The sequence below is a fragment of the Hydra vulgaris genome, chromosome 06 (genome assembly GCF_038396675.1).
Source record: "Hydra vulgaris chromosome 06, alternate assembly HydraT2T_AEP".
Lineage (NCBI taxonomy): Eukaryota > Metazoa > Cnidaria > Hydrozoa > Anthoathecata > Hydridae > Hydra > Hydra vulgaris.
Window position 1 is genome coordinate 9,643,655 of NC_088925.1, and position 20,573 is coordinate 9,664,227.

Genomic DNA, 20,573 nt, shown 5'->3' on the forward strand with positions numbered 1-20,573 from the left:
TGAAGGTTTTTAATGGGCAAGTGAACGTGAACTGCCATCTCAACATTTTGCGTTTGCGTACATACATTTGTTGGACCCTTCCCCCCCCCCCCCTCCTCCCCATACGCACTCGTATGCAAATTACTCAACTTGGGACACCCTCTCCCCCCTCGGTGCGTACGGCATATTTGAATGGCTTCTTAAGGTGAAACTTTTACGATTTAAGTAAACTGAATGTTTAGGGTTGTAATTGTCCCGGTTTTTCCAAAGGAGAACGCAGTAAAAATTTGAATTTTAATTAGCTTAGCGCTGCGTTTGAGTTGAGTATACGTGTTTATATACAGTGCTGGCAAAAAGTCTTGCAACAAGGCACAATTTTACACAAATCAAATTTTGCAATGTGTACACAAATGCAAAAAGTCTTGCAACATCATAATTACTTTTCATAATTACTTACAAAACCAATAATACTTACAAAAATATTATATTTTCACCAAAAACAAGTTCAATTATTTTTATTACATTGTATAATCATTTTAAACAGATGTACTATTAATATTTGGTAGGATATCCTTTGTTTTTTAACACAGCACTAATTCGTTTGGGCATGGATTTGGCAAGATTTTCACATAGTCCTGATGTAATTTCTGTACACCATAAATGAATAGCATTTTTTAAACCATTTAATGAACTGCAGTTCTTAGCAGATACACGCTTCTTGATTAACATCCAAAGATTTTCAATTGGGTTGAGATCTGGAGAATTTCCAGGCCAATCAAGCAACTGTATGTTTTTTGATCTAAGCCACTGCTTCACAGACTTCGCAGTGTGGCATGATGCTGAATCATGTTGAAAAATTGTGCACTGATGAATAATCATGAAATTGATTAGAGATTCATCCAAAACGTTAAGGTACTTTTTTGCATTCATAGTTTCTCCTTTGGGCAAAAAGTATAAATCTCCGAGGCCATGAGCAGAAAAACAACCCCACACCATTACAGAAGGTGAATGCTTCACAATTTTGCATGTGTATTAGGGATTGGTAGGATTAGAACTAGTAGGTCGGCGAACAAAAAGCTTAACATCAGAGAACTGACGAAACATGGACTCATCACTGAACATCACCTGTGTCCACTGCTCTTCTGTCCAATCTTGATGCTTCTTGCAGAACTCAATGCGCTTTTTTCTCATCTTTTCAGTTACTAATGGCTTCTTAAATGGCCTTCGTGCAGGTAAGTTTAATTCTGCAGAAAGTCTGTGACGGATTGTGCGCTTTGAGACACTAGAAAGTGTTGGTATGCTTTTCTGTAGGTCACTAGAGGTTATTGAAGGATTCACCTTGACCATTGTTACCATCCTGATGTCAGTACACTGTGAAGTGACTCTAGGACGTCCAGACCTCTTTTTAGGAGACAGGGGGATAACCTGCTTTACAACACGCCAAATTGTAGTGCGTTCAACCATGTAAATTATTGCAATGTCTGCATGAGACATACCACTTTTAGCAAGACGTTGAATGCATGCTTTTTCTTCTTTACTAAGCTGCCGAATCTTAGCCATGAATTTCACTGAATTAACTGTTTAAGCTACAAAATTTTCTTTATAAATATATTTATACCTAAAGATAAAAATATAAGATAATAACACTGAGCCTACTGGCGTGGAAACATTGATTTGTGTAAAATTGTGCCTTGTTGCAAGACTTTTTGCCAGCACTGTATACACTATGTATATATAAATATATAAACATATATACTTTTAAAAACAAGACAATTTTTTAAATTTTATTTAAAAACATTTCATTATTTAAATTTAAGCCATGTTTTGACTATATATAGTCAGTTAAAATATATTTGTTAAAAACGGTATAAGTATATAACTGTAAAAATAAACATAATAAAAGCCATAAAATTGAAAACTTCCGATATATACAAAGAGAATCATTAAAAATCATTTAACAAATGTCAAATATAACAAAAGAACCGGTAAATTATTTTAAATGGTAAAAGTCATTTTAACATGATTTACTTGTTTATTCATATCGGGTATTTCCTATCATATATGAATACTTTAATTTTTAATTCAATTTTGTTATTGGCACGATCTAAAGTCGAAAACCATTCATCACTATTAGTTAAACATTTTTCTTTTGAGTGAAGATGCTTATAAATAAGAGAATTTTTATCTTTTCTCTAGTGTTCAATCATTCGTGTCTTTAAGTGGCGAGAGGTTTCGCCAATATAACAGGATTTACATTCTGCACAAACAAATTTGTAAACAACGAATGATTTTTCACTGACAGGAAGGTGATCTTTAGACGAAAAAAAGTTGGACACTTTTAGCAAAGAGAATACCAATCTTACGGTAACCGACGACAAAAAAGCTGTAAAAGTTGGTGTATAATTCAGTAAAGGTTTTTTTATGAAAGACTTGTAATTGTTGAACTGTTTGTCATACATAGAGCTATGCCCAAAAAAGATATTTTTGAGTTTTCTTTCTTTTTCATGGTAAAAGATATTAAAGAATGTTTTTTGTTGATGTAATCCAATAATAAAAATGCGTGTTTTTCTGAGGGAAAAGAAACAAAAATATCATCTTCATAACGTTTGTTAAACAACGGTTTTACTCCATTATAACATTTGACCCTTTTTTTTTTAAAGTTACCTATAAACAGATTAGCAAGTACAGGTGCTAATCGAGAACCAATTGCAATGCCATCAATTCGGTCATAAACCTTTCCTTTGAACTGAAAATGCGATTGTGCTGTTGAAAAAAGAGATTTTTTTAATTACTTTTGTTGATTTTAAGATTAGTTTGTTTTTTGTCATAACATCGACGTGAAAAAATCTTTAGTACAGAAATCAGACGGTATCAATGGAGATAATAAATCTCGACGAAATTTTTATTTTAGACATTTTGAAAATCGAAATTTATTTTTCTGATTTTATTCCGTTAAAAAATAGATGCAATTTAAATGATCAGTATTCAAATGAACGGTAATTATATAATAATATACTAGTAATATAAATCACATAACATCATGAATAACATAACATGAGTCACAACAATAACTAATATAAGCTATAGACCTTAGATCACTATCGCAACAACTATCACAACTACTCTCAGGTCTTGAAAATCCCTTTTAATTAAATTTAAGCACATATTTAACCCTGGGTATACTTATTTTGCATGTGCAATAATAATTTTTTAAAGAAAGCTTTATTTCTATTTGAGACCTGAGAGTCTGTAGGTGAAATCAAGTTTCCTACGGCAGACACTATGTGCGATAAAGTCAATACATAAATAGAAATAAGGATAGAAAAACATGCACACTGAAAATAGAAATGTTTGAAAACTCAGAACACATGAGTTATATTAAACTTATTATTCATTTCTTTTAGGCGCCTAAAAAAATGAGGTTAAGGAGGGGAGGGGAAGGGTCATAAATGGTCGCAAATATTCTTAAAAAGTAATCAACAGAGAGGGCCGGAATTTCAAAAACCTAAAACTTATATAAACATGAAAATACAAAAACTAAATTGCTTAACAGAGAACAACAAAGTAATATATTTTTTTAAATGCCAAACTTAACAAGTTTTCAAAGAAGTTTTCAAAGTTAATTCTTTTAAACAAAAATGCTTTTCTTTTCTTAAAACAAAAGAGAAATGTATTTCGGTTGGTCTTAAACATTTGGCATTTAACAACACAATTTATAGCCCCCTCAAATTGAGGAGGCTGCAAACTTTATAAAGTCATAAAAGCCGAAAGGTGGCTAACGTTTTAGGGTTTCTGTTGTTCCCAGTCTCCTTTGACCGCAATTTTTTGCATAGCATCCTCATTCCTCATATATATGAACATACTTAAATATAAAGTTTTCTTCATGTTTCAAAGATGCTTAGCTCAAACATCAAAAAAAGTTGTCTACGGCCTTGCAATATGAAGATATAATGAAATTTAAGCAATTTAAAAAACTAATAAAAGCTTACTTTACAAGGTCAAAATTGTATTGACGTTCAGTATCAATATCTTTCAACAAATGATGATGGTGTGCTTAAAAATATAATAACAAATTTAATTATTTAAAAAAAACGACCTAGGTTAGCCCTTTTTTGTATATTTATATAGTAAGCAACTTAAATCACAACTACCAGACATAAAACATTAAAAAAAAAGTAAAACAATAGAAATAGCTTAACCCCCAGTCAAAAAGTCCAATACTGTCGAATTGTGGTGAGAACACACACATGGTAAAGATTTAAAAATGCATTTACCTTAAAAATCTTTAATTTATCAAATATTTTGTTCAAAAATAATTTTTTTAGTTTCAGATGAATATTACTGAATATATTGATATCATTCATATACCAGATATAAATAAATAATAATTTTATGCATATATAGATAAATTAATAAAATACAATAAATATTTTAAATCAAATTTATGAAAAAAAAAAAAAAAATCCATTTTTGGTATTTTACCTGATTATGCATCATTTTAATTGAGGCAGAATATATCCAATAGAATTTTATTTTAAGTAAAAAATTTATTAAGTGTCAAACATGGACTTTAATAGATGTTAAAGCTGGCTTTTATTGGGTGTTAAACTTGACTTTTATTGGGTATCAAATCTGGCTTATATTGGGTGTCGAATCTAGATTTTATTGAGTGTTAAACATGGCATAAAAGCCATGTTTAACACTCAATAAAATCTTTCGACACCCAATATAAGCCAGATTTGATACCCAATAAATATCAAGTTTGACACCCAATAAAAACATGGTTTTTATGCTATGCAAAAACTATAAGATCTAGTAGAAACTTTTGACTGAGGTAATGCACTGTAACAAACATACGAACAAACATCGAAGCAGTTTTTCCAGCTTTTAACCACTCTAAACTGACAATGGGTATGCCTCTTGCTACAGCACATAAAAATTTAACTGTACGACGAACCTTAAAAAAAGAAAAAGAAAAAAATATAGGTACAAGAAAAAATAAAAACAGCAGGTTGTGTTATGTATAAAAATAACATGCTATTTAAAATAAAAAATTAATAACTTAGAATAAAAAATTAAATTAGAATAAAAAACTAATAATTTAGATTAAAAAATAACTTTAATACATTTTCTAACAAACAAAAAAGTTGTTTGTTATACATAAAAAGAAACCTTATCTGTAACTAGGTGAGTTGCTAAGCCAACATTATCAACAAGTTCACCACCAAGTTCTGTCACAATCTAAAATTTTAAAGCATGAGTAGAAAAATCAAAGAATTCTGAAATTAGAATTTAAAATAATTTTAACATAGTAAAAGTTCCCAGTGGATAAAATTCATTAAACAAAAATTCTTAAACCTATGAAAAACAATATCCTTTTTCATGGAATACACTATTATGAGAAATATTATTCATCAAGAAAATACAACTTTTGCACAGCCTGTATTGTTAAGCATACTTGTATTTTATAATACAACATTGGCAAGTAAAACTTCAACAAAATAGAATTTAAATCTATTTTTGGTGCTATTTTAGATATATATAAAAAGATGTGCAATTTCACAAAAATATACAAACCTGTCTAAAGGTAAAAAGTGATACAGAATTACCTCAAAACCAGCAGTTAAATGCAATACTTTTATTTTTTTTATTTATTCAATAAAAGTATTTTTAGTACATACTTTTATTGAATTTAGTAAAAAGACTTATTTTAATAACACAGCTCAACAACAACAAAAAAGTCTTTTTCTGGAAAAAATCTTTTCATCATAAATAGAATTGTTAAACCTCCATAAATCAAGCAGGTAAAAAAGACTTAATACTATAGATATTAGGGGAATTGTACGATCAGGCAGTTGCTTCAAAAGTTACAACATCAATAACATCACAAACATACAGTTAGTTTTACTTATTTCATTGTCTCAAGTAAAACTTTCTAAAGCACCGCAGTCTTTAACTAAATTTAAATCTGTCTTATATTCTAATAAGGTTTCTCACGTCAGCCTTTCTGAATAGCTCAAGTGTTATTAGGATTGTATTCCAGTAAGTTTTTATAATGAAATGAAACTCAAATACTTGTCCAAAATAAGCCTTGATTTTTGATAAAAAAAATTTTTAAGCTTGGGTGAATTTTGAAACTTATAATTCAAATTAATGTTTTATAAATGAAATTGTTCTACTATGAATATCAACTCCAAAATAAATTTGTCCTTATATGTTAGTAGCAATACCAACAGTCATGTGTGACAAATATTCAAGCCATGCGAGCTGCTCTTCTAAACTGCTTTTTACGAGAGCTTTTAGTTTTTGCACAAGCTATCTGTTTATTTATATAAAAATTGCTTATTAAATACAAAATTTAGTTTTATACTTGTTACTAGCATATGTTTGTAACGTTAATGTTACAATAATATACACATAACAAGAGTCATTTATTGCGCCATGAAAAAATTCTTTTGACATAAAATTTTTTTAGCTTTGCAAAAACCGTGCCTGTTTATTATCCTATAAATTAAATTTTTTTGACTTTGTGCTTTTCATTTTAGTTACAATAATAAATAAACTTTTGAGAAAAAAAAAACTTTTGCGAGAGCTGTAAGTTGCTCCCGTAAAGTGGTTTAGGGGAGTGTGGGTGAGAGGTAGAGCTAAAGCTATCGCTTCCTACCGAGGCCTGCATATATATATATATATATATATATATATATATATATATATATATATATATATATATATATATATATATATATATATATAAAAAAGTCTACAGTGCAAAATATTGCAGTACAATAAAAAACCGATTATAAAATTGAAACAAAAAGAAACGACTCCTTAAAGATACATTTTTCTACTATAAATTAGTTTGAAATGAAAACTTTTGGTAAAACAAGAGTCCAAAAAAAAAAGAAAGAAAAAAGAGAAAAAAGAAAAACAACTGAGAACGAAGATTAAAATGTGTTGCTCTCATTTAATTTTTTTTTTGATAAAAATTAGAAATTAGGCTCAAAATTTTAACTTATCAAAAAATGCAATCCATTAACCAAAAAGTGTAATTAGTAAAACTGTATTAATAAAAAAAAAAGCAAATACCTTTTCAATTTTTTTATCTGTTACACCAGTAAACACAACTTTTGGTTTTGAAGAAGAAAGGCGACGCTTGCTTGCATTTTTTGAGGATAAATTATTAAATGAATTTTCTTTATTTGATGAGTTTTTTGTTATAACAGAGTTTTCACTCTTATTGTTGTCTATTGTTTTTCTTTTACAAACTACAAACTTTTCAGGGTTATTTTCTATCAATTTTCTTTTAATTAATGGTTTTATATCCTGTGGAGAAAACTCAATTGTTTCTTTTTGCTTATGTAATTTTATGATTTGGTTTTTTCCAAGATCAATAACATCTGTAAAACATGATTCTCTTGGTGATTCCTTTGGTTCTTTTTTTATTATTACTTTTTCTTCACAAATAAGATGCTGTTCTTTTTCTACATCCCTTTTAGAAGAATATATTGACTTTTTTCCCCTCCTGTTTCTTGGTTTATTATTGTCAACTTCCTCCAGATAAATTTTCATTTCAAGGTTTATATCGGTAAAATCTATTGATCTATTTGTAAGATTTTTATTCGAGTTTGTTTCTTTTTTTATTTCTTCTATATTTTCTTTTTCTTTATAATTCATTTTTATTTTATTAAGTTCAATTTTATTAATCGATTTGGATTTTTTTCTTTTAGTATCTTTTATTTTCTTTGATTGTTCATTGAAATTTTCTCCAGCTAGTTTGAAAACTGATTTGGTATCATTCAAGTCTTTCTCTACTATTTCGAATGCTGATTCGGCAGAATCATTGTTTTTTTTGTTTAATTCATTTGTACATAGATCAACCATACTGCTTTGTTCAACATCTTCTTCACAGTTTTTATTACTAGCTCTTTCAAATGTAGATCCAGAATAATCATTTCTCTTACCTTGAGAAAAGTTATCGCAGCAACCATTATTGATTTTAAATCTTTAGTCAAGCTTTTACAACATAACAAATAAAAATTGACTTACAAATGGTTCTTAAAGATTTTCTAGTCTGAATGTGTGATTTGTTCTGAACGCAAGCTTTTAAAGTGTTGTTTAACATTTTTAAATTTTCTTCATCATTATTATTTTCTTCATCATTGTTATGTTCTTCATCACAAACATCTGAAAAAAACCCCCAGTAATTGATTTTTTTTTTAAATTAAAAAATTTTTAGATAGATAAAAAATAAAGATCAGATAGATACAAAATAAAGACAAAATTGTTCTATATGAAAGTTGTTAATTATAAAAAAATTTGTATTATAATTGTTGTTAAAACTTTACTTTTCTTATACACTATAAACATTTAATCTATTTTTCGTTATAATGAATTTAATCTTTTTGCTACAGTATATCTCTATATCTCATATAAATTTAAAACATTTTTTGATCTTATTAAAAACCGTGTAAAGTAGTAATAAAAAAATCTTTAAAAAACTTGGTTCCTTTTTTTAGTAAAACATTGATCTTACAAACAATCATTTCAAATTTTAAATATGGTGTAAGTGTAAAGCCATTAAAACAAAAAATTTGCCAGCCACATGCCATATTTAATGGATGACCTTTTGTAGCTTTTCTATAGTATAACAAACTTATATTTTGGTTTGCTACTTATTAAATTCATCTGAGATATCTACCTTGAAAAATGGGATATAAAAAATAATGCCTAGACAACAACAACAAAAAAAAAGGTATTGTAACATCATGAACTTGGTTGTAAAGCTAAAGTAACTGTTGTTACAAATAAAATTCTTTTATGTGTTACTTCTATATTTGGATTCTCATCTAGAAAACATTGAGTCAAGTTACCAGTTTCAAATACTAGTTCCACAAAATCAAGAAGAAAAAATTCTTTTTTCACCTTTTTAACTTTTATGACTTAAATAATACAACCCCTTGTATACCTTAAACACACAAATCATTTCCTTGCCCTATTTGAACAACACAAATTTGCTTCACTAGACTTCATGTTTGTAACTATGGATGTTACTTCACTTTAAACAAATGTTCCACACAACAAAGGTATTGAAGCAGCGAAGTTTTCCATGGATAAAACACCCATGGAAAAGTTACCTTATAAATACTCATCCAGCACTGTTTCTATGATTATTGATAGCATTTTCATAATTTTACATATTGTCTTCATTGACTTCAAAAAATCAAATAACTAGATCATTAATATTGTTAATGGTATGAACATTATCTACAGTAATGGTAATTCAACCTGCCAAACTCAATCTGCTCCCTGCCTACTTATTTGATCACTACGTTCTGCAACTTTGGGTTATTGCCTTCTGACAACTTTTGTTTATAAAATCATCAGCTATAGGTATACAAGATTCAAAAGTAACTTGCTTATCTTTTTCTTCATACCTTATTCCATTGCAATCAATATCAAGTTCACTTTTATCACAACCAAGTCCTTTATATCATTTCTTTTATTAATAACTAATTTCAAAATCCTATCAATGTTTGTATTCTTTAGAGAATTAAGTTTTCATTAAACTTTTATCTTTTAAACTAAGATTGAAATACAGTTTTCTTTTACTGAATAATTAAACTACCAACACATGTTGTGTTCATATTTTAAAAAATGTTTATAAAAACAAGCACTTGAGCAAAATTTTTTAAATTAAAACTAAATAAGAAACTTATTCCGATAGAAACTAAACTTGTCATTTTACTATAAGCTCTCTTTTTCCATTCTACTCAGTATTTCAAAGTATTTAAAATATATATGCCGTAATTTACAGAATTAATTATTTCAAGCGCATTAAATTTGTGAAAGTTTTAGTAAATGACATCATTGTAAAATATATATTTTAAATATACTGACAGTATTTATTATCAATATTTGACAAACTATATTGATGTCATATACTGAAACGCTTACGATTTTAACACACTTGAAATAAATTATCAAGTCTGTAGATTGCAGCATATATTATAGATACTTTGAGATACTGAATAGAATGGAAAAGGAGAGCTTATAGTAAAATGACAAGTTTAGTTTTTATTAATATACATTTACTAATTACTACTTTAATCAAAAAAAAAAAAAATTAGATCAAGCATCTTTTTAAAATGCTTTTCAATATAAACACAACATGTGATGGGATTTAAGAGTTCCTTTGATGTTTTAAAACTGTGTTTTAAAAGATAAATGGGAAAAAAGATGACTTGACAGGCAGTAGGTCACAAGGAGGGTGAGGGTTAATACTATATTTTATTTCATTATAAAAATCATTAACAATTATAAAAATTAATGTTATGGGATAATTGTAGAAGTTTGACAAAACAATAACAAACAAATATAAAACCCAAAATAATGCTTTTTAAAAAGAGTAAAAGTTAAGAATATTAAAGAAAAAAAGAATTAAAAATTATTTCTAACAAACTCACATGATTTTAGCGATTTTCTTGTTTGAATCTTTTTTGGGTTCTGAACATATTTTTTTTGTTTTAAACCCTTTGCAACACTATTGTCATTTACGTTAGTTTTAACACTATTACAATCTTTTTCATTTGCAGCTTTATCACTATCTTCCTTATCACTATCTCCCTTGTTTGCTATATTATCACTATCTCCCTTGTTTTCTATATCATCACTATATCCCTTGTTTGCTATATTATCACTATCTCTCTTGTTTGCTGTGCTATCACTAACTACCTTGTTTGCATCACCATATCTGTTGTTTGAAACACTATTGCCCTCTCTAATATTTGCAAAATTGCCTTCTTCATTGCTTGCAACAATATTGTCTTCTCCATTGTTTGCACCATTATCCTCACTCCCTTTGTTTTCACCATTATCGATTTCAACATGATCTAAAATAAGTTAATAGTTTTATCTAGAGATATGTTTACATATATGTCAAAGTGTCTGAAAATATTATAGCTACCATGGAAACCAAAGTTTTTATATCAAACTTATTTTTTTAAACTTTTGGTTGGTTCTTAGTTTCTCTGAAATACTTTTATATTCTATTTTTATATTTTTTTATATTCTATCACTTGTAACTATTTGTAGCTAAACGTCATCAAGCAAATGTAACATTTATGGTTATATTCTGTTAAACATACCTAACTTATTTATAAATAAATTACATAAAAAATTGAAAAATAATTTGTATAACCTATGAAACTGAAGTATGTAAGTTATTTCAACAAAATGCAATTTTTATTATTTTTTGTATTGTTTATTTTACTAAATCTTATGCAAACCCATACCTATCAGTTGATGCATGTTTTCTTATAAGTGTCTTATTGCCAAAGCAAGTATTCTTTGTTTCGCATTAAAAACAACAACAATAAAAACAAAAACAAAAAAACACGCAATGAAACAAAAAACAACAATGAGACATTTACAGAGACATGAAAGATCTAAGTAAATCCATTGTGCCAATGAGTATCCTTAATTGTGTGCATAATTTGCATAATTAAACCAAGAAAATAGAAAGTTTTATTTTTATACTATCTTTCCCCAATTTGCTAAATTGATCGCCATGGTTTTATGTCATTCCACTATAAATATTTTTGCTCACAAAGAAGATACCTACTAAATATTTTTAAATTTTTTAAAAATCACATCTATTAAGACGTGTTAGAAAAATTGCTTTATATATGCACCCTAACCCCTAAAATGGTGAGGTGTATGTGTGCTGGAAAAAATCTATTTTATAATGTTTTTTTGCTATTTGATTACATATGTAAATACTTTAACCTTAATTAAGTTCTTTAAAAATTGGCAAAGTGAAAAACATTTTATGGTACCCAAACCCAAGTAAAACTTTTTACCCAAACCCAAGTATAAATTTAAACTTATTTGTAATATTTTGTAGCTTTTCTCATTTAACCTGACACCGCATACATTTTTTTCCAGATTTTTTAGATTTTTCATAAATTTCTCAGATAACAGATCTCATTCACAAAAAACCATTTATGTGCTTTAAATCCCCGGTTTTATTAGTATATTTTCTTGGAAAAACTAAACATATGCGCATTTATTTAAATTTACACTATCAAATTCTGTTTGCTTCTTTAAATATACAATATGTGGTGTCAGGTTAAAAAAATTTCTTTGCCATGATTCTCATAACTTAAAACTGTCACAAATCAAATGTTTAATAACTTGAGTATTAACTATTTAAAGATTTTTTAATTGTTTATGTTTTTAATAGTAGAGGGCAAATAATTATTAGAAGTAAATAATTAAATAATAATTTAACAATAAAACAACAAACGATAAAAAATTAAACATCATATATTACTATATTATTTTAAAAATTGTGTTAAATATGTATGATATAGAGAATACTTCATTTAATTTTTTTGATTCAATTTTTTACAATTTTTTTATGATCAGGATGAGAAATATTTTGTTACATACATGCATCATTTTGTTATGCACATGTTTTATTTTGTTATGTACATGTTTTATTTTGTTACATACATCATTTTGTTATGTACATGTTTTATTTTGTTACATACATGCATCATTTTGTTATGTACATGTTTTATTTTGTTACATACATGCATCATTTTGTTATGTACATGTTTTATTTTGTTACATACATGCATCATTTTGTTATGTACATGTTTTATTTTGTTACGTACATGTTTTATTTTATTACATACATGCATCATTTTGTTATGTACATGTTTTATTTTGTTACATACATGCATCATTTTGTTATGTACATGTTTTATTTTGTTACATACATGCATCATTTTGTTATGTACATGTTTTATTTTGTTACATACATGCGTTATCTAATTTACGTACATGCCTTACTTAATTTACGTACATGCCTTATTTTAAATTTAGCATGAATTGTCTCGCCTTTTTGTTTGACAAACTTACCTAGACTACACAATTGAATGATAGGAATGAATAACATGATTCATTATTGTGTGGATTTTTGAGTTAAAGACAACTTTATGTCAAAGGTTTCTGCAAGAACTTGAGTGTGGCAAAACAAAATTTTAAATGTACCTCAATAATATTTTTTTGTAAGTCATATCCAAAGAAAGAATGTACTATTGCCTAAAAATCTTTTAAGCACTATGTTATTGGAATAAACTGAAGTAGATCATTCTTCACCAACAAGTCTAGTTTCTCCAAAATAAGCTTGGTGTTAGCTCAATCCAAACCAAATCTTAATCACAGCTGTTTATCTCTTTAAATAATTCAAAACATATACACAAATTATAATTCAACTATCTTCAAAAGACAAGAACAACCAAGCTTGATACTAGAGGTGTGCGAAACTTGAAGTTTTGAGTTCGAGTTTATTCAATAATCGAACTCGAATTGAATGAGTTAAGTTAATCTAATATAATTCAAGTTTCAAACCTAAAGTTTGATATTTAAAAAGTTGCTGTAAAATCGTATTAAAATGCTTCAAAAAGTTGCTGTAAATTATGTTAAAACGCTTCACTAAAATTATATTAAAACACTTCAAAATGGAGGACGAGAGAGTAAGGAGCATTATTTGGAATTATTTTGATAGGTGTAAAATTAGCGATACTATTTTTGGTTTTTGCAAAATTGGTAAATACAGTCAAAAAATATCTTGTCCTACTTCATTTACAACTCGCTTATTTACTCACCTGAGAAGTTATCATAAGTAGGAATCAGCAGAGCCTGATAAAAAGGCATAAGAAGCAAAAAGAATGAAAAAGGAAGAAAATAAAGCTGGAAAACAACTGTCAGTGTCACAGACCTGTGGGCGAAGAAAACAACATGGACATTTGATCACGAAAAAGCTAAAGAAATAACACAAGCTATTAAGCGCATGTTGGCTTATGATTACCTGCCATGTTTCGTAGAAGGACAAGGTTTTCAGACACTTATGAAATTGGTTGTTCCTAAGTATCATATTCTGAGCAGGACCACTTTTTCTAGCAGTATCGTGCCAACTATGTATAAAAATTTGATACAAGAAATGATTGATTGCATTACTACTGAGTTTGTTGGCAAGCCATCCTATTGCTTTTCCACAGACATATGGTCTTCTTGGGCACTGCATTCCTATAAATCATTTTGTTTGATATATTTAACTGCTGATTTTCAAATGCGATCATATACACTGGAGAATAAACCGTTTGTGGCTGTGCTACATACGTGCAAAGCAATATTAGAATCTCTTGAGAAGTCAATTGAAGATTGGTGGCTACCAAGAGCAGTACCAATATACGCTCTTCGAAACAATGGTAGTAATATGAGAGCAGCCATGAACATGTGCCAAAACCTTATAGACTTACCTTGCTTTGCTCATACGCTTCAATTATCAACTAATGATGCAGTATCCGAAATTGAAGACATGATTAGTATGATAGTAAAATGTAAAAAATTGTCTCGCACTACCATCACAATATTCAATCATCTCAATTGCTGTATGCACAACAAAGGCAATTAAAGAGAGATGAACGTGGGCTCATAATGAGTGTATCAATACATTGGAATTCCAACTATTACATGATTCAACGCCTTATGGAAGAGAAAGCGCCCTTATCAGCCGAAATCGCATTAACTGGTAAGGTGGAGAATCTCACTACAAACAAATGGAATCTTGCCAAGGGTTATGTAAAGATTTTAACTCCTTTTGAACAGGCAAGCAGAGAGCTGTGTGGTGAAAGTTACCCAACATTATCTGAGAAAATAGCAGCTCTGCATGGATTACATCAAAAAATTGCAAGGTTTTATTAGTGATATTGCAATTAGAGGCTCTGGAATTTCATTGGCGTGGAGACTTGTAGCATCTTTAGAAAGGTTTCCTTCTTTTGACAAGGTAACATAAATAATTTTTTATATACTGAAACTCAGTATATTTCAGTGTTTTATCAACCTTTTTTTATTGCAAATAGAAGCTCTGGAATTTCATTTGCGTGGAGACTTGTGGCACCTTTAGAAAGATTTCCTTCTTTTGACAAGGTAACAAATAATTATTTATATACTGAGACACAGTATATTTCAGTGTTTTATCAACCTTTTTTCGACATTCACTGCCATTATCAATCACGCACTAAATTTTAATTACCTATTTCCACATAAAGCTTTCTTTAACTTCAATTGCATTACGGACCATGGTCATACTTATCTAATATATTAATATCTAATTATATTCCTTGAACTATTTGACAGTTTCTGTAATATTTTATTAGATTCAGCCAGATGCAGTTTGCACACTGGTAGATACCAGGAACAAATCACTTTACTGCAAGCAACCTGAGCAGCTGGCGGCCAACTTATCAAAGCTTTGTGAATTAGTTAATGAACTTCCAACAGTAACAGGTTCAGGACTGAAACCAGTTTAGTCTCAGCACTCAGTGACGGAGTCTACACTAGAAACACAATCAACAGGCTTGTGGGAATCCCTCGATAACATAATGACAACAACTGCAACCAACAACATTGTTGCTCATGCTGATGTGTCAAGTATGAGTGTGCTTGATGAGGATGTGAATTGGGCACAATGGTTGTCCACTGACATGAAGGCAAAATAAAAGTTGATTTTCTTGTCTTGCTAAGCTTGCTCCATCACTTCTGGCAATCCCAGCGACCAGTGTCAACTCAAAGTGTCTGAACTCAACATCTAAGAACATCGTTTCCATTAAACGCTGCAGTCTTCTATCAGAGCATGTAGAAGAACTTACCTTTCTTCATAAAAATTTGTACACTTTTAGCATTAGGATGAGTATGGTTTGTTGATGATGACATTTTTAAATGAATTGAATGTGCACTTTCACTAATTTGTTTAATAATCTTGAACTTGATCAAATTTTTTGTAATCTCGATCGAAGATAAAATCCTAATCTCGCATAGCTCTACTTGATACCCATGTATTAAAATAGAATTTCTGGAACATTAGGTCCAAATTTTTTCTAAACTTCTTAAAGTAAATTTCCTAATACATTTACACAACCATAAAAATAATTAAGTTCTGTTAGAGGATGTTGAGCATCAGGATCAACATCAAGATAAATAAGACGAAGAAATATAAACACTTAAAATAATGTTGACTGCATGTTGTGAAACTTGTAGAACTCCAAATAAAAAAGGAATAATTTAGTATCATATATTTTATAATAACAAATATATATATATATATATATATATATATATATATATATATATATATATAATCTAATTTAAAACCTGTTAAATCTTGGTAATAGATTTTTCACATTATAAAACACTTTCACCGACTATTACGTATTTATCTAACTATTTATACATACTATTTATATAAATATTTTGTAAATAACATTATTATGGCATTTCATCTCTTTCTTTGCTCCATTTTTCTTAAAATAAAAAGTATTGTTGATCTGTAACTATTAAAGATATTAATATCTAAATCAATCCCTTATTCATTTTATGTCATTTTATAAAATATCTATTATTACCAAGGCTTCTGAATATTCTCTGTATTTTTTTTTTTTTTTTTTTAAATACCCTGCAAAGAAAGAAAACTATTAAGATTAATTAAGATGGAAGAATAATTTTGATGGATTTTAGATGGAAGATTTAGATAGAAGTTTGATAAATTTAGATGCACTTAAGACAGAAGAAAGCTTATCAAGATTTAGTTGCTCAACAACCCTTCTGAAATTGTTGTAATTTTCTGGAATATTTGCCACAATAAACTTTTTGAATACCAGCAATTAGATACTTATTTTTGAAAAATCATGTTTCTCTTTCATTGGTATGAAAAACATTAATGTAAATTTTCATAAAGTTTCCTCCAGAACCCATTACCATTTGCACTCAAGTCTTATTATAATCAAGCTCTCATTTATTAGTTATTCGTAATTTATTATTAATATTTATTAGTAATTGAAAAAAATGGGATGTCTTTTACTATAATAATCTTGCTCAACCAAACAGCCACATGAATCCTCAAACAAAATTTGTAGAATATCATAATTGGTCTCTTAAATTTCTTGTAGTTCATTCTGTGTTGTGAATCTATTGCTCTCAAAACAGCTTTTTCCTACATTTGTCAGCTTGAAACAAAACAATTTGATTCCATTATCTCTCTGATCAATTGCAGCTTATATGCAGCTTATAAATGCATAATAGCTTCAAGAGATACAGATGCTATGGTTCTGTATACAACTTTGTTATCTGATAGACCAACTTGAATGTATAATAATATAAAATAGGATTGTTAATATTCTAAAATTTTAAAAACCTGATAAAGTAACAACTAAATGCAACTTAAAAAAAAAACATTAAATACCTAGATTAAAGTTAAAATTTTAGAAAACCTTTGCAAAAATTAAATATGCATATTGTAAACACTTTTTGACTGAACTTTTTCGGATCATTCTAATTAGTTCTTTGACTAATACATCTAATTAGTGTCAGTTCTATGTTAAAAAAGTTTGATCATAACAATATTTAACCAAGTAAAAATACACCCCCACTACACTTTTATTGGTCAGGGTGCCTAAAAGAACACACTTTTCTGACACCCCTTGATAGATGTGATATTTAAAAATTTTGTTTTTCAAATATTTAGTAGGTACCTCCTTAGGAAGCAAAAAAAATTCAACAACAACAACAATAGGTTATATAGTTTCTGAAAATCATTTTTACAATAGTATTAATAATAATAAAAATAATAATAATAACAATAACAACAATAATAATAACAAAAATAATAATAACAACAATAATAATAATAATAGATAACAAAATTAATACAAATTATAGTAATAGTAATAATAAGTATGTTTACAATAACTATAATGAAAAAATAATAAATATTATAATGGTAGTTATGAGCATAAAATGATTTATAATAATAAGTTAATGATTTATTAGGATGGTGTCACTCTTACAGAAATCTGATTAAAGGAGTGACATCAATAAAATATCTGGAAATGTTCCATTTATGAATGAGGTTTAGAAATAGTTTAGAAAGAATGTTTGAAAATTCATAGGTTTTAGAAATAGTTTAGAAAGAATGTTTGAAAATTCATAGGTTTTAGAAATAGTTTAGAAAGAATGTTTGAAAATTTATTATATCAAATTTATATGATTTATCCTCAAATAAATGTTATTATAAAATGAAATGTATTTTGCATTTGATTATAATGCACACACTGTTAAGAACATATATGTATGTTAAATACATGTGTATCTGTATAACATTTATATATTTATTTGTGTACAAAAGCAAATATACATGTACTTGATTATATATATATATATATATACGCACATATATATATATACACACACACACACATATATATATTTTCTTTGTCTATTTATAGGACCAAAAATTTTTTAATTGGTCTAATATTTAAATAGATGATAGATTTCAAGATATAGAATGTGGAAATAAATTTAACTTAAAATTTTTATGTTTGTGACTTGTGATGCGTGTTTTGCAGATAGGCTCCTCGAAAAGTTTCTTCCATAAACTGTAGTTTTGAAGAGAGCGCTAATAAACCAAACCGACTGCCTGCCCTAACCAAACCCTTAGTCAATGTAGCGACACTCCATTGCGAGTCAGGCTATAAGATAGTCAATGTAGAAGCACCCCGTTGCAAGTCAGGCTATAAGATAGTCGAGGTAGCAGCAATTCGTTGCGAGTCAGGCTATAAGGTAGTTGATGTAGTAACACTTCCTTGTAGCAGCAGGCTATAAGATAGTCAATGTAGCAACACTCCACGCATGTTTTAAAAATATATTTTAATAAAACAAAAACAAAAACACTATTAATTTAAAAAAAAACTCTCTAGTCATTATTATTTCGGTTTTTTAAAAAATGATAAAATTTAATGTACTTCCGCATTAATTTAATTGCTTTGACTTTTTGACGACAATAAATTGTAGCTTAATTGTTGAAGTAGCAAAATTTTTTTTGAATTTAGTTAAATAAAATAAAACAATTAACAATATCAACTTTATAACAGACACGTGCTCTCTATGCTGCAGCCAAGGTAGCAGCATGAATTTTTGCCTTCCACTCTTTAATAACTATTTTACAAAAAGATGATCTTAAAAAGATAAATTTTTAGTTAAATATATTGAGTACTACTTAAAAAAAAAACAATTATGATATTTCGAACTTGTTTTTGCCTTTTCAATTTTTTAATTATATAAACATACACTGTATAACTGTATCATATCGCTGCATGGTATGTACACATGCTACATTTTGTTGCTACAGTCCTGTAATACATACCTGTATTACAGGACTGTAGCAACAAAATATGGATTCGGTGGACAATAAAGGTTTCTATATGCTTTAATGCAAAGCCCTGTAGAGGTTATATGGAACTTTCTCTGTTGAAACCATACCAAGCATAATTAGAAGAATTTGGGCACAATTCTTTACAAAAATATCCTTGTTTTTTCGTGAGTAGCACTTTATATAAAATATTATTTTAGAGTTATTTTAAGATGTTTTTGAAATATTAATTTTTTTTGGTTTTTTGAGAATATTTAATTATTATAATTAAAAACTTGAATAACATTTTTTGTATGTTTTCTACTAAAGATTCATTTTAGCCTAAGAAAAGTTGATTTTAAAAGTTATTTCTGTTTTAGCCTAAGAAAAGTGGATTTTAAAAAAGAAAAAATGTTTTTAGCCTAAGAAAAGTTCTACAACCTTTTTATTTAACCTAACCCTTTATTCTTCTTTTTTAACCTAAGAAAAGTTCATTTTAAAATATTTTTTGAACAATTAGTTGTCTATTTCTTTAACAGAAAGACAGTACAAGGTACACAGTGACATTCATTTTTGAGTTTTGAATATATAATAGGGTGATTCTAAAATCAACTTTTTTTGAAAATGACTGCTGGCACCCCCTGAATATGTTGTATATAATAAAAAAATGGTGGATTTAAGATTGTAATTTATTGAAATGTTTCACAATAAATTTACTTGATTTTAATATTTGGATCTGTTTGCAGAATTTGAAAAAAATAGGGTTATGAGAAAATGTGTAATCCATAAGAGTTGAATCCATAAAATTAAAAAAAAAGACACTAAGTGTTAAGTAAATACAAACTCTTTGAATTTTTCTTATTGCAACGTGTTTAATTAAATTTTAAAAATTACTTAGCAATCATTATTTAAAAAATCACCGGCTGCGATTTACCAAACAAACAAAATCATTGTCTGTTGGCATTGCAATGCTTAGATGTGGTGACAAAAACAGCACAAAAAATAGTTAACGGAGCTGGCTAATGGAGGAATTTTAACTGAAAAATTATCGGAGGGGTTAATAAACGGAGCCTAAATGGAAGGATTAGAATACCATTTACTTTCCTCTGTTTTATAACCAGCCAGTTAGAGTTTTTTTCTTAACAAACGCTCTAATTTTCTGTTAGTTTGACTGAGAGATGTGAGCACGGCTGCAGATGGTTTGTATTATGGCTTATATAAGTATGGTAACATAGAAACATGAAAATAAACAGATGGTTTGGATTATGGCTTATATGAGTATGACAACATAAAAACCTGAGGATGAACAATTGGTTTGGATTGTGGCTTATATAAGTACGAT

The 20,573-nt window shown here is 28.1% G+C and overlaps 1 protein-coding gene across 1 annotated transcript in view; it reads right to left on the reverse strand.

Moving 5' to 3' along the window:
• Positions 1–20,573, reverse strand: part of LOC100211251 (uncharacterized) — an 88,071-nt gene that overhangs the window by 2,546 nt on the left and 64,952 nt on the right. The window contains exons 10-15 of the mRNA XM_065799167.1: positions 10,443–10,868; positions 8,026–8,163; positions 7,066–7,940; positions 5,152–5,220; positions 4,837–4,936; positions 3,969–4,032 (exon numbers count right to left, since the gene is read on the reverse strand). Of these exons, the coding sequence (XP_065655239.1) occupies positions 3,969–4,032; positions 4,837–4,936; positions 5,152–5,220; positions 7,066–7,940; positions 8,026–8,163; positions 10,443–10,868 (1,672 nt within the window). The remainder of the gene's footprint in view (positions 1–3,968; positions 4,033–4,836; positions 4,937–5,151; positions 5,221–7,065; positions 7,941–8,025; positions 8,164–10,442; positions 10,869–20,573) is intronic.